Here is a 16,098-nt window from a genome sequence, read left to right on the forward strand (position 1 = left end):
GTAGCACAGTAAGAGCAAATCGATCAAGGTAAACACACAAACAAGCGACAACTTAAAGCAAAAGCATGAACCGATGGCCCTGACAGTCTAGGCGTCTGATGGCTCTGATGTCTTGCGAGGGACATGTTGGTGTTCTGGTTTAGACACACTTACAGGACAAGTCACTGCTAATCTATAAAAAGTCCTCCTGAGTGGTCCATCAACATATTAAGTGATTTGTTTGTTGCACTTTACTTTGTGGTATTTGCCCTACTTATCAACCAGTGGTATCTGTCACTCAAACTGGTAGTCAAGTCGACTGATGGCCTTTAAGTTGAAAATTTAACTTTCACATTTAACTGTCACTTTGCCTGTTGCCTCTTGAAGATGGTGCAGTTGATCGACATTCCACAGTCTCTTGTCACTACCTGTATGGACGCCCCTTAAACATTTCTATCCTCTTCCAGGAAGACAATGCCCATATCCACAGGACATGAGGCATCACTGAATGGTTTGACTTTCAAAACACCAAATGAGGTAAAGGGTTATGGTGGCAAAAGCCCTTACTGAGACACCTTTGTGTTAGTTTTTCCTTTAACTCTTTACCCCTTGAAAGTCTTCTAGGAGTAACCCTTGAAGGTCTGTTCTGAACTGAGTGGTTTCTGCCATATTTCAGGCCTGTCTTTAAAACAGAATGACTGGGTGTCATTCTGTTTTATTTCTGGCATCAGAAATGAGTTGTTTTCTGCCTATGCAGCTACCCTAAGAAAAGCCCAGAAACTATTCTAATGATCATCAAACCATGTCTTTATTCATACGTACTGGAGTGTCAAAACTCATTATTTAGGGTACAGAGGTGGTTGTCTATATTGGTGAAACACGAAACAATATAATAAACTGGCTGGCATTATCCCAAAAAAGGTTTGCATAAACGTTCACATAGGTTAGCTCAGACTTTGGTTTGGTATGGCTATACTGAGACAACAAATACAAATTAAGTACCTTTCCTTTCAATAACTTGCTACGCACTTTGCTTTTTTTTCCCCCCCAGTCCCTCATCTCTGTTGTGTTGTCTTCCTCGGGGGTCACAACACAAAGTCTGTTTACCGTTTTTTTCCACCTTGGTATTAGGCAGAGAGTTAGCATACAGCCTGATACAGCCTAAAGGCACATCCCCCAATAAGCTTTTGGCTTTACTTACACTGCTGATTTATTTAAATAGTGGGAATAATAGAATCTGAGTCATGGAAAAATCTTATCCAATTCAATTATATGTTTATAGTTCCATTTACTGCAGACAACATTGCACATTGTACATTAGAATAGTAACTGAAGATGCCCCCGCAACTGCTGGATCACAACAGTGGTGGCCATGATGAAAATGATGGAGCCTCCTTCCACAGGAGAAGACTGACAGCGCTCTGATCCACTTAAGCAACAAAGGATGGGGATACTAAATTATACAGACACTGATGCAGGAGAAGTGCCGACTCAGCTGCGTCACAGACATATTGGAGAGAGATCATAAATTGCGGAACGCCTGGCTACATCTGTTCACAGAGAAAGGAGAGGGAGAATGAACAGCTGCACTCTTCCTACCTGACAGCTTTTCAAACAAAGCTTTCTTTAAGAAGATTTGTGACAATATAATTTTCACTAGTATTATTAAAATCTTTTTTGGGATATGTATTGTATAAAGAAACAGAGGAATAGCTTGATAAATCTCTAGGTGAAATATATGTGATAATGCTGAAAGGATCTCAGCATGCCAGTCCTCTACTGTGGCTGAACCATTTGAAACACTAATGGATGGATCACTATGAAATACTAGTACAGACTTGCATGTGTCCCAGAGGCTAGATCAGTCTCATTTTCATATTTCATAGTTCATAGTTCCCAAAACTTTCAAAAGGTTCACATTTGTAGTTTTTGAAGAAAATATTTTGTTCAACTTGTCATTTCCATGAAAGTTTTTGAAATACATCTTTCCCTCTGAGGGAGATGTGTTATATACCTGCAAAACTACTGATGCTTTCTTGGTGCTAAGTAACATTTTTTATATTATATTATATTATAAAAGGTGGAAGGGCTAAAATTTCACTGATTCTTTTATCAACCACATGCTCAAAGTGTGATACAGACTCTGCTGAAAGAATGCTAGCTTTATAATTTGCAAGTATTTAAGTTTCACCGAGTGGTGAAAATAAACACGTTCACCTATGAATTCACAAGATTAATGATTATTTTCACCACCTGTATTTCCTTTTGCTGTTTTCTTTTAAATATCCTTTAAAAAGTTTCATCACCTGTTCCTCTGATAATGTCTCTGGCCGAAGCAGCTGGCTCTTGATCTGCCCATTTTGTATGGGAGGAAAGTAAAATCCAAACACCCCCTTTTATGTGAGCATGAAAAAGAAAGTCTGAGTTAACAAAGACAGTTGATAACTACTGTCCTCATACTAGTGACAAAATAGCTAACACAAAGAAAGTCTGGCTATGGAAAGTCTGCTGGCTTCAAAGGTAAGTGTCATTTTTTAACAATGTATAGCTCAAATTACTGGCATTTATGTGTATGAAGTTTTTTTTAATTTTTTTTTATTTACTGGGTATCTTACCAGACATTGTTTATATCAGCCTCAAAAAATGAACTTTAGGTGGCTACTAACATTGGACTCTTGGCAGGAAAGTGTGATTTGATTTAATGCGTAGTTGAAAAGCTGACCTCCTGAAGGTTAGCAGTTAATGGCCACATTGTACTGCATGTGCTCATTACCTGCTAACCTTGAGGGGGTCATAGGTCAACATCCTTGGTTGTCAACCTTTTCTTTACCATCTCAAGGCATAAACAAAAACAAACACCTGTTCTACATGCCTCTTCCTCATAGCCCATGTACATCCTAACTCAAAGCAGGACCTTCACTGCAGTGAACACTTTGGTGCTCCGGGACTGCAACAGTGAATGCATGAAAACATCTTACCCATCCTAGTCCTGGCAGCTCCCCACCCCCCTCTCCTCCCCGTCAGTCAACATACCAGCAGCTCAAAGCTGTCCATCCGACAGAGGTGAATGATGACAGCAATAGAAGCACCTTTTCATCGCCTCATACTCTAGAACATTCTGAGATAATTCAATTATTTATATCGAGTTACTGCTGTTACTTAATAACTGCAGCACTCGTGTGTCGAGCAGCACCCCCACCCTCCACTACCTGGAAGGGAGGCAGAAACACACAGGCGGGTGAGATAGAGAGAGGAGGGCCCTAAAACACACCCATCGGAAACAAATGAAAGACTTACAAAGCAGTTGAGCATGGAGCAGGACACCCTTCCTGTGAGGCTCATGTCGAGGAGAGGCAGGACTGTGCCTGAATGACACGCAGCCTACGGAGCAGCAGCACCACCAGAGCACGAGGAGCCGGCATAACCATTCTTCTCCTGAGCCTCTCCAACCTTCTTTTGCTTCGACCCCCTCTGCCTGCCACCCCACTTCCCACCCCCCCGCAGCTTTTGCAGGTTTGCCCCTTATCTAGAGGTTCTGTGGGACAACACAGCAGCCCTGGCTCTAAGTCAGGATCCCACCCCACCCCCACCCCCCCACCACTCCCAGAAAGGGCTGCACACTGGCGTCTGAAGACAGCCCCTGTTGCACTGCTGGCAAAAAGGATGATAGTCCATAAACAAAATTGGAAAAACAGTACAGAGAGGCGCAGCAGTCTAGTGGATCAGCTGAGTTACAAGTGAGACGAAAGCAGAAGAGTTGAAATGACTGCAGATGTGCCCAGCGATGTGGATCAGGGGAAACTGTGAGAAGAGAAAACAGGAAAGAAAGGAAGACGGAGGGAACTGCCTGATGTAAGCTCCACCCTCTGCATGCGCATCTACCTCCCTCCCTCCCTCTCTCACATTTGCATGCTCGCATTTCTCCCCATCTCCTTCTCATCTCTTCCTCCTCCCCCCACCTCCTCCTTGTTCACCCTTCACCGACATCCCTTCAGAAATATGCTTCTCCCTCAGCAACAAGGTGGTAAAGCCTCGAGTGCATCGCTGACCACCAGAAGATGCTCCGATTGCCACACTGACTGCAGTACGCTGTGGCTCAAACACACACAGTTTACTGATAGCTATATGCGCAAAAAATGCCCCCAAAAAAGAATGCACAACCTGAAGCCAACAGCAGAGAGACACAACGCATCCCATTGTTGGGACAGTATCCCATCACAAAACGGTCACACTAGCAGCTACTGATGTAGCGCAGAAGGCAAATACGTGGCAGAGAACAGAGGGAGGGAGGGCAACAAGAAGAGACGGTGGATGCAGAGATTGCTGGTGACACAGCATTTTACAGACATTCTTCCCCACTTCCGAGTGTCATTGTCACATTATCCTGAAACATTTTTAGATACTATAAATCCTGCACGTCACCGTATCATATCAAGGAAGGACACTGATTGCACATACACTTCTAGGCAAGACGTAGCTCTTCCTCCCTCTTACCCCAACCTCCTTCCTGTTAGAGTCGTGACAGCCACTCACCTACAGCTGTATGACCCCATATTACGTAACAAGCATAACGCAGTACATGCAGCATAAGCTAAACACAGCACTATTAAATAGGATTAATTTCACCAGCAAAAGGTGCTGCCTCATTTTAACAGGATGAATTTCCACATGGGGGTAAATGTTTATTGCCCTTAAGTGCAATTTGTGTAAAGAAACCATCAACACAAGTGTATTAAGTGAACTGCTTCAGCTGACAGTGTAAAGCTGGTGCAGAGACATAAGTCTTATTCACTGGCTTTACAAAGGAAGTTAAATCAATGCTGAAACCGTGGATCATGAGGTCCACACATTTACATATGCCCGGATATTGGATGGATATAACTGAAACTAGGAAGCCGGTTGTAATTCAGTGTGCTAGTAGCTACAATATGATCAGGAAGTCTGTATTTTAACAGGGAGGTATCCCTAATATTGTTACATTTGCACCCATGCAGTTCTAATACATTTATAAACACCGAAGGCCATTTTCACAGACAGCTTCATAAAACTATAGATGTAATCCTGGATACACTGTGTGTACATATATAGAATATGTACTTTAAATTTGTTTACTTTCTGCCTTGAGAACATAATTTTGATAACAGTGGATTGTGTCCTAATATCAGTGAGAGAATGCAGCCTGAAATGCATCTGCAGCAAATAAAGCCCAGTAATTGGTGTTAATGTCCTTGGCTCTGGGTCATTGCATGGTCAACATTTCTCGTGCTTAAGCACCACTTTGGCAATGTTAGATTTTGATTATCTCTCTACCAAGAGAACAACATAGTTCTAGGCTTTTGAAAGCAGAGAGTAAAGTATGCTGTCCGCAACGGTTAGTGGCGAGAACTTGAACCTCAGAGGCAGAAGTAGCGCTTACAACTGCCATGCTGACACCTGCTAGGTTTTGAATTGTTCTCAGCGTTAACATTTGGAATCCTTCTATCCAAATGTGAACACTGAGGAGAAGCTTCTCCAAAGGATGCTTGCGTCTCCTTCCAGCAGACAGAACTCAGCTGTTTACGAGGCATGAATACATATTTCAGGAATACAATGACTGACATGGACTTGAGCTGATGAACATTCAGGATTCATTCAGGATTCAGAAGACTTTATTTATCCCCAAGGGGCAATTAAGAGACTGACCTTCCCGATCATACATACAATACACAAACATCACATTGGGGAGACAGGTCAGGCTAGGTAGCTGGCCGGTCAGCCGCACGAGCAGCGGCCCGGAACCGAACAACAATGGAAAATGCACAACATGAGGAAAGACGAGGAGAAAAAAAAAAAACTCCCCCCAGACTGAGTTCCAACAGGGAGTGAGTGTAGGTCTGTGTCAGTGTACATGCGCATGTGTGTGTGTGTGTGTGTGTGTGTTCCGTGTTCAACCGAGAGAAAGTGTCCCTTCACCCGGTTAAGCAAAAGTCAACAATCTTCGGTCGACGCGGGTGACCTTGAATGAGGAGGGAGAGAGTCATAACAAACAGTCTTATTATCTAGGGAGAATTTTTATTCCTGTCAGCTTTTGCCTTGAGCATCCAGGGGGGCCACATGAGATGAAGATGGTAGTTGTTTTGGTTAGTGCGAACAAACTGCTTCCAATTTGGTCTAATGTCCGTCACTGGCCACCAGGTCTCTCAATTCCCGTTCTTCTTCTTCAAGATGTTATCCATATAGCAGAGCCATGAGCTTCTCCAAGATCTTATCCATATTGCATTTAAAAAAAAACAAAAAAAAAAACAGTCTGAGCACTCACAGCCCTGCCCATCGTCTATCATGTCGGCCAGCCTTGTGGGATTTTGAACAGCTGTAGCCACTTCTTATGCTTCGATAAGCCAGGTCCGAGCCAGCTCCAATCAGCCAGAACTCTGTTACCGTAGTTCAGAATTGGTAGATGTCGTTCAAAGTCCTCCATCGAGAGTGTCACCAGACACACGACGCAACAGACCATCGAGTATCTGGCAGCAAACGTCTCCGCAGGACAATCGGGCTCTCCCAAGCCCAGGAGGGTGTCAATTCCGTTAAGGGACCAGTTGATCAAATCCATAATTCTTCTTTATGTTTTTAGAGAACAAGTCTGGGAGACTCTCTTAGGGTTAGAGAATAAGCGAGACTATACAAAAGACATGAGAAGCCAAGCAGGAAAGATAAGGGAGAAGGAGAGAGAGAAGGAGAAAGTGCGACCGCCAAGGAGGAGAGGTCCAACATGATATTGGAATTAATGCCTAAGGTGATTTCACACACTTTGACAATGTAGAAACAAGACATTCCCACTTGGAATTCAATCATATTTCCCCTGCACATCAAACAGTTTGGCTTCTTCTGCAAGTCTTTTATAGGAAGAAGATCTCAATGTCCATGACACTGTTTATGCAACAATAGACAAGCTGCCCAAGGTTACATATTAAATCGATCAATACAGTAGATTATTCTAGGTTATTCTGTTCTATATAGGTCTATAAGCTTTATCTAATGTAATGTATACAGTCTGTAGAGACCATGGAAAAGGAAGCAGAGAAGAAGGGATGCAATCGACTTGTGTGCAGAATGGTTTCCATTTCATCACGTTAATGGGAGCATGCATCTGCTGCTATAAGATCCACCTCCATAAATTAAACAAAACCTTACCAAGAACCATTTGCATGACACGGTTTGAAACTGTGGCCCATTACATTTATTTTCCACCAGTGGAATGAAGAAGTGAAATACAACATTAAAGCTAAGCCCAAACACGTGCCCCTCTCACTGTAGCTTTATCACACATTCATGGCTTTGGAGAAGAAGGTGGTACACTCTAGGAGCTACACCAAGTTTTCTGATGTCTGCTTAGCAACTCAGTCTAAAGCGATTTCTTTCCTTTGGCAAAATCCCAATGATTAAGACTTAAGTCCCAAATAAGTTTGATACCTCATTACCCCTGAGAGTGTAGGGGGCTTTCCCTTTATGAGCTTAGCTGAACTTTAAAGATCTCCAGCTGCTCTGACTCATCATTAAATCATATATTAGAACTGTAGCATGTACATCTTTGAAAATGTATTTATTTAAAACCTGGTTATTTTTTGACTTGCAATATCTAAATGAAAAAAAAAGTATATACAACCAAGAGTTTTGAATCATCAGTTCACTGAGCAGGTTGTGAAGCTCTTTTTAAGTTCATTTATGGCCATTAAAAAAATAAATAAATGTATTTGGGATCACTACTGACTAATGTATGATTAACTGGTCCAGAGTCCAAATACTGAGCTATAAATTCTCTCCCTCTGCTTGTCCAGTACTGGCTGAACCAGCCGCAGAAGTGAGCACCAGATTTGGGCTCCTCTGTTTCAGGTTTTATTTTAGGAAAGGAGGTCAGCCAGTAGCCAATGCAGGGTGTCAGCCTACATGTTGACACACAGCTATAGAAGCAGGATATGAAAAAGACATGAAGCACTGGGAAGGAGGGCCAAATGAAGCTAAACTTTCAGAAATTGAGTATTTCTGTAAATACATGTATGTGTTTGGATGCCTTTCATAGACGTAACCAAAGTACTTGAAACTTAAGTAACAAGTAATTTTTAAGTAGTGAAGCAGTAACAAGGATGTATGGGGGTTTGGTGTACAGTTAGTGTTTGGAAGTGTGACTTCAGTCTGGACAAGTATTTAGCTCAATATGATCCATTACAAACATTAAAATAATTCATCAGGCATATAAATGTAGGCCGTACATTTCACTGACATTTGTCACTAGAGTAACGTCTGACTGGCTGCCAGGCAACATCTTAAATAAGATTGAGCTAAGCAGGCTCTGAAGGGAAGTGTTGCAGACACACACACACGCAAAGCTTTGAACAAAAAATAAAGTTAACAATTATCTGAATGGAATGAAAAGTAGGAATGAGGAACCGGAGACAGCCAGCCAGAATGATTTAGCCTAACCAAGGTTAGGTTTGAGGCAAAGGTGCCTTCAAGTAGGGCTGCACTCAAATCATTAACAGCCCTCGCTTTAACTACAACCCTAAGTGAGAGCATCATGTGGCTTTCCATAGTGCTGCCACATTAACTTTGCCTTCCAATTGTGCACAACCCTCATATAGTAGAACTACAATGCACGCAGTGTAGGCAGAGTAAAAACAATCCTGCTGTACCCGTTTCCGTGCTCCCATTATCTTGCTAACAATGCAATAGCATGAGTGGACAACAACATGAGCTCAATATTTCCCATTTTGTTTCAGTGGACGGAAAAAAAGCAAGCTCAAGGCTGGGAAGCAATTAAACACTGCTTCACATAGATGATTAAAAAGGATCATATTACCTGAGGAACAACTGTCTCACAATCCCACCTGAGAATATAACCGTTAGCTCAAAAAGGTAATGATACTCCCATCTGTCCTCCCTAACTGTGGCCACTGGGCAACTTAAAAAGGTCCCATTAATGTAGTTTCTTAACATGCACAGTAACGATTACAATTTCATATTTGATCGAACACTGTACACATCTGTAAATCACAGTTGTACTTCAAATACTGCTTAAGGCTGATCTGAAACATTCTAGGGTGTGACCATGCCACCTGATAACAGTTTGAGCCTTTGATTACTCATGCAGCGCATACCTCTGACCACACCCAAACCAAGAAGAGGTTAGCTTTTCTATAAATGCATAAACACTCTTCAACCCAAGACAGCTAAGCTCTGCATCCTCATTTTATGCTCCTGTGGGCACATTGTTTGTTCATCAGCTATGCCATCAATTAAGCCCAGGGCTCCCATAAAAAGGCTGGGAGTTGGGCATCCAGCCACAGTGACATTCTGTGGAACCATTTGACCAGAACCTTGGGATATGTATCCTCCTGTTACACTTCCTATGTCTGTCCCATAAAAGTGGTTCCCATTAGTTTCAAGAGGAATTTGCTCTTTTAAAGCACCATTTACTCTGAAGCCCATTCACTGCCCGACAAGGCACAAGCAGACGGCCCATCAGGTGACTAAGGGTGTCCTAAATTACACTCTGTGATGGAGCAATGAATTAAAAATAAGAAAAAAAAGAAAATTACAAATGCATTTTGTATACTGGATACTTAAACTCCTAAAGGTTATGGATCTCCTTAAATTGAGAATCTCTGCATGTCTTAACATCTGAAAATAATATGCTGTACTCACTAATCAGGTTAAATTAGGACTAAAATACACAGTCTCATGGCTCATTTCAAATACATGTAGTACTGTTATCCACAAATAGTCTCAGATCTGTGTTAAATTTTCTGTGCTCCAATAGAATTAAAACCCTCGGGCCAACATCTGCAGTGCGATTAGACAAAGAATCGCAAAATGTGAGACTCAGCAAAAACAGATTCAAAACAAAAATGCATGTAGAAGCTTGAAGCAGCACAATTCCACCTCCATCTTTTTTATACCAATTACTGTTGTGACCTTACATAACACAAAGAAACCATTTAGTCTCAGTTAAACCACAGAAATGAGTAGCCAATAGTATCCACTAGAGGGCAAACAGAAGATAAACAGACATATCCCTATTCAGCATTTACTGAAGTAGACACCTTCACCACTTGGCTACACTAAGAGCATTTTAATCTACATTGAGAGTGAGCATTCAGCTCTTAGCGAACTAAATGCTCATTGCCTTGTTCAGGACTCATGCTTCTCATATTCTGAAATGCCACATGTAATGCGCTGAGCTCCTTCATGTAAATAGGACGTCAACAGGTTTTAGAGTACTCCAAAACACAGTTGTACGAGGGCCACGTGGCAACAAGCTACATCAAAGACTTGTAACATCTGTTAGGTGCTACATAGCACTTTCATGAAAGCAGAAGCACGTAGGACTAAACAACAGGCCAATGAAGCTGGATCCCTGCTGAGAAAACTAGTGTCTGGGCGAGGAGACTCTGTAAGAGGACGATCTACTTTCACCTACTCTAAATAGTGTTCCACAAGTCCCTGTTTAAGACTGGGAAGGGATCTGACACCATATCTCACGGGCACCTTTAAGAACCAGCTGGAGTCACTAATGCACTGGCTTCCTGCATGTAAAACATGCCGAGCTTAGAAATCTGAGAGCAGTTATCTAACAAACTGTAGTTTGCAGCAAAATCGTTTCAATTTTACTGCTTCATTGCTATATTTTAGTTTGCAAGTAAATCCTAACATTTCTGTATTTCTGATTGAAAGTGGTCAGAAATGCAAACTGATACAGTATAAAAGGAAATGTCCAAACCTTTTTTTTTTTTTTTAAGAAACTGGCATTTACAAAACTGCTTTAGCGTTGTGTATTGTTATACGTGTTGCAACAGTCTGTGCTTTGTTTTGGCTTGCAACCGCATTCTGTCATTTCTTGTGTGAGTGTAAAATCCCAGCTTGCCAGTTTACCATGAAGAAAATCATGTAGGGAGTTTGGCACCTGTTTTAAAAGCAGTCAGGCATCTGCAGCAGAGTACATATAAACATATACAATAGTGAGGAGTCAGGAGTGTGATTGGCTCACCATGCTGTCAGCCAGTGCTGTAGACAGTGAGTCTGGGTGTTCCTCTTCAGATCCCTCCCTCTCCTCTTGCCTACTGGGCTCTGTCGGGACAGCGATGCCTCCTGCCAACATAAAACAAAAACAAAAAAAACCCCAACAACCTTCAGACTTGTGTGTGGGTGGTTATGGAGTGTGTGCCATGGTGTGAAGGGCTGGATTTCAAACCTTCTTGGACCAAAGTACAGAATAAGAAGCTGGCACTAAAACAATAAACCTGTTGAGGAAGTTGAGTACGGATGTACTTTTATTTTACAGAAATGACCCAACACAAAACCTCGTGGCCCAAGAGTTCTTCACAAAATGTCAAGCATGCAGGTTTAACTGGTTGCCTGGGCCAAGAAGTTCCCTCTCCAGTTGTAGTCAAGTCAGTGTAACAACACGGCACACATGCACGCAGGCACATGTGTGCGGTCTGACAACGTGAAAGAGCCTTTGGTGCAGATCTGACGTGGCCAGAGGGGAGAAGCTCTGATTTACAGGAAATGCAAACTCAACATTCCTCTGCAGATTATCAGCAGCCCAACAGGTAACAACACAGGAGCTAGACAGGAGATGTGAACAAACTGCGACTTTTCTTTCCACCAAAATCATTAAAAACAAAAAAAGGTGCTGAGGTGAATGTCCGTATCCTCTAATAGCTTCTAAACCATCTCACAGACAGGACACTGTAAACACCACCTGTAAGCACAAATCTGCACTTTGTAGGTTTGTATTTTCTACAGTGACTGTGTATTGATGTGCATTTGTCACAGAAACACGGGTGACCTACAACTAATTTACATCTCAACACTGCAGAAACATAAGCGGGCTGAATCTGCTGCTCCTGGATTGGACAGTGTGCCACATTGGAACAGCGACAGGCAATGATCCAGCAGCTGTACACAATAAAAAAAAAAAAAAAAGCACTACCCTGAAAACAAACACTTAATGACTGCATGAAAAGTGACACTGATATTGCACTCTTACTTCCTGTGCATATACGAGCCAAGTCAGGAGGGAGCGACTATGTTCAGTGGAAGTTTACTATGAAAAGAGTGGCACACAGGCAGTGAGACAAAACATAGAGCCTTCACTTCCTTGGGTAAACAATCAGACTTTAACAACACATTGACTGCATGCAAGGACCCAGCTTTGAACTAGATTCTCACTGTGCAGTGCCTTCATCTCACTTCCCTACACTGCTTTTTTTTTTTTTTTTTTTTAACCCGACACACCCCCTTTTGCACACAGCTCAAAGCTCAAAGAACAAAAACCAAACACCAAAAAACTACTCAACTCTCAAAATTGTCTCAAAGCAGACTTCTCTTACCTGTTCAAAGTATCGAATCAAACTTTTGCTTTAAGCTTCTGTCTAGCTTTTGGTGTTGATTAAAGCTCAAGAGTCTTGTAGAGTAGCAGCAGTCTCCGTCTCCCAAATACAAACTGGTTGTAGTCCAGTGCATGGCATGCCTCCCTTCCTCCCTCTCACGCTCTGTCTCTATTGCTTACTCTTTCTCCCTCCCACTCTGCTCAAAGTGAAAGAAGCCATACTACAGGGCAAACACTCTTAACAATTCACCCACCTACAACAAACTCGTGACTCATGATCAGAAGGGACTGCTTTTGTTGCTAATCAGTAATAAATACAGAAATCACATGCAGGCAACCATTTTCAGGAGAGGAAAAGGTTCCAATATTGCTCTTCAGGTAATGTGAGTCATCTATTGACTTAGCATAAATAGCCCCATGAGATTTAATTAAACAAAAACTGAAATCTGATTTGAATTGGCTGAAGCTTTAAAAAAAGAAACAAAAAACCCCAAAACAAAACAAGCAAACAAAGAAAACAAAACAAAAAACAGACACATCTAGAAGAAAATTAAATAAAGCTATAAATTAAAAAAAATAAAGCTATATATTAAATAAATCTATATTTGAGCCACAATATGACAGAAATAGTTCAAAGCAGATTGAGGGTTAAATATAAATGTTAGTTACAGTTAATTAACTAGTTAATTAGTTAGTGCAGCAATGTTAGCATGTACCATCCCGGTTGTGGGAAGCTATAAAATAAAACAACAGCTTTTTTACTTTACTTCAATATTTATTTTCATTTTAGTTCCCATTTGGGTTTAAGAGCACCTACAGAAACATCTGAATCTTTAGATAGATAGTAACCAACTACCTGCGGCTTTGTTTACCGTTTGGTGCTGACCAGGCAGGTAGAGTACAATCGAGCTACTTATACATGGGTAATCTCAAACTTATTTAAGTAAAAAGTTAATTTTTTGCAAATGAACCTATAAAATTTTTTTTGAACTAAACCTATGAAAAACATGGGTTTGGTTGAAAAATGTTTTAGTGCCTTCTGATTCAAGTTAATTCCACTGCAGGAATGCAACTGCCATACACAAAGTGAACATTAAATGATCAGCTCCTTTGTAAAAAGCTGAAAATGCTAATGTGGGTCAGTGTGACCAGGTAATAATGCTGCAAATTCCCAGTGAAAAGGTCGTGCTTCTTCCATGCTTTATGCAGACAACATCTTAGTCTAAACCAGAATACTTTTAGCAAAAGCATCTGAAGCAGACCATCTCCTGCTGGATGCCACATCTGCTTTAGAAAATGATCCAACTGGACTGTCTCGAGATTTCTGCACAGGCTCTGAATCACAGCTTAAGTGATTCAGAGCCTGTTGGCGGAAAACGACAGCCTACCGAGAGAAGAAGAGAGAGAAGCTACACTTAAAGGGGTGAGGCTGAATCATGAATTAGGTTTGTGGGCTGTGAAACAAAAAAAGAGAGCCAGAAGAGCTTAAAATTCTGCATTTGAACGAATATTGTCAAATACCAGGTGCCCTTTACAAACCATCCACACTTTCACGCATTTCCTAAATAATGAGTAATCTGCCAGAAAGCATTACAATTTATAGCAAAACTGTTCTTTCTTTTCAAAAATATTCATCCAGCTTTGGGATCAGTGGCTATGAGGGCACTTTTTCCCCTCATTCCTTCCCTACTTTCACTGTTTTCTGCAAACCAATATACAAAACATTAGCAACCCCAGCTGCACTCACTCTGCTTTGGCAAAGTTTTGGCAAGATTTTATCAGCTGAAAGCAAGCAGGCTGTAAATCTAAACACCGACTACATTTGTGCTGAAATACCTTCTCACTCACTGACACCAGTGTACGGGAAATGCTTGTGACAACAAATATTACCCTGAAGGCAGCATCTGAGCTCAGGTAATGTCGTGCTGACGGTGAGATATGTTTGACATGACTGATCTGGAAATCAAAACTGAAATTCCACAAACGGCAGTGTTTATTTTGATATTAACGATAAGGAGGTGATCTCACAATTAATTCCAGGTACAAACCACACCTATTCTCAGAAATGTGCATGATTATGCATGTCGAATGCCGTCTTGAGACACTGCTCAGTTAAAAACAGTCAAAGAGCTATATAGTATGTAGTTGATATTAGTTAAAGGGGTGGTATGATTTGAATTTTTCTGTTTAACAAAAAAAGATTATGTAACTAGATCTCAAAAAAAGGATGAAATCAGGAACTGTGTCGTGAAATGGGGAAACAGAAGTATGTATCATTCAAGGCCATCATTTATTACTTTGAGTCCTCTGCGCTATGGACACATTTAAGGAAGCACTGAAGTATACTGCAGTATACTATTGAACACATAAGTCTGATTAATTCTTGTTCTAGCCTTCAAATTTGGAACGAGCAATGACAGCAACCAAGCAGAAATGCATTCATTAATCAATAAGGTGGTCAAACAAAAACGAGTCAGTCCTTTTGACACAATTGTTTTCTTCTCAAAACTGAGAAGATTATTGGGTGTTGAAAACAAATTATCTTCTGGATTACTGACTGTTGGTCAAATGAACAAGATAATTTAAAGGATTGGAATTTCAAAATTATGAAATTTTTATGTTGCCATGTTTCACAACGCAACAAAATTTATACTAATCTGCAGCTCAGCCAGTGATGAAAATAGTCCAGTTTTGCAGCCCTATTTCACAATTGATCATTACAGTTGGAATTACTCAAAATCAAGCCAAAACCCATTTCCAAACTAAAGACCAAATCAAAACTAAACTGACCAAACAAAAAAAAAGCTCCATGCAAGAATCACAAATATGTCTACAAGCTACTCAAGAAGAGGTAAAGAAGAGACAACCTGATAATAATTTTGACAAAACAAATTTAAGTAACGCTCTCCCTTATTTTCTGTCAAATATTTACCGTTAAAGATGTGGATGTGCATTAAACATGAGCAAAGTTTTACATAGATAATCCCTATGAGCCAGAAGCTTAGGCTTCACATTCCTCTGATTCGGAAAGGTCAAACTCATTTCACATGATGGGCCAAACGCAGCCCACTTTGATCCTAAGTAGGCTTCTCGTCACAGAGAATGCCCCATTTTATTTATTTATTTTAACTGTGGAACCATTGTTTTGTTTTGTTTGTTTTTTAAAAAAACACAATAAAAAACAAAACGGAAACAGTAGATTATTTCACTGTTAACCTTACTCACTTACTACTTACTTCTTATTACTTAATTACTTTAGTGTAGTATGAATGGCCATGTGGGAGGTATTTATCAACAGGAAAACCTGTCCAAGTTACAGCTGAAAGGCCAAAGTTTATGCCGTCCTTCATTTTACACAAAGCTGTCCAGTAGGCCAGATTGGAGTTTTTCTTGGCCAATTCTGGTCCATGCACCTCATGTTTAACACTCTCCCTCTAAACACTCTGTTTCAGGGGGGGTGTTTTTTGCTCTTGGCCCCGTATTATGTCATAGCAATGGGATAACCATAATATGGTTAACTCAAACACTGAACTCTTTGTTTGCATGATCCAGCCAATGAGAATAGAGTTAGCTTAAAGGCAGGGGAGCTAAAGCAGCTTGTTCAAGACGAGGCAGTCCCTCAGTTTATCCCAAGGGCCAGTATTATAAATAAGAATCATTTTAAATGGAATCCCGTAAAGCTACTCTACTGCAGGCCAAGAATAAAAATATGGAGCTTTTGTATGTCACTTTACATCAAGCAAAAAGGACAA

The 16,098-nt window shown here is 40.9% G+C and overlaps 1 protein-coding gene across 6 annotated transcripts in view; it reads right to left on the reverse strand.

Annotated features, from left to right (window-relative positions):
- Window positions 1-16,098, reverse strand: part of mtmr4 (myotubularin related protein 4) — a 39,757-nt gene that overhangs the window by 22,796 nt on the left and 863 nt on the right. For 4 of the 6 annotated variants that reach the window (XM_063485601.1, XM_063485597.1, XM_063485600.1 and 1 more), the window contains exon 1: window positions 3,277-3,455. In XM_063485601.1, coding sequence (XP_063341671.1) covers window positions 3,277-3,321 — 45 coding nt within the window. In that variant the 5' untranslated portion in view covers window positions 3,322-3,455. Of the gene's footprint in view, window positions 1-3,276; window positions 3,456-10,999; window positions 11,101-12,347; window positions 12,464-16,098 lie in introns of those variants that run through there. The other 2 variants (XM_063485599.1, XM_063485598.1) reach the window with 2 other exon arrangements.

The sequence above is a fragment of the Pelmatolapia mariae genome, linkage group LG10_11, assembly GCF_036321145.2.
Source record: "Pelmatolapia mariae isolate MD_Pm_ZW linkage group LG10_11, Pm_UMD_F_2, whole genome shotgun sequence".
NCBI lineage: Eukaryota > Metazoa > Chordata > Actinopteri > Cichliformes > Cichlidae > Pelmatolapia > Pelmatolapia mariae.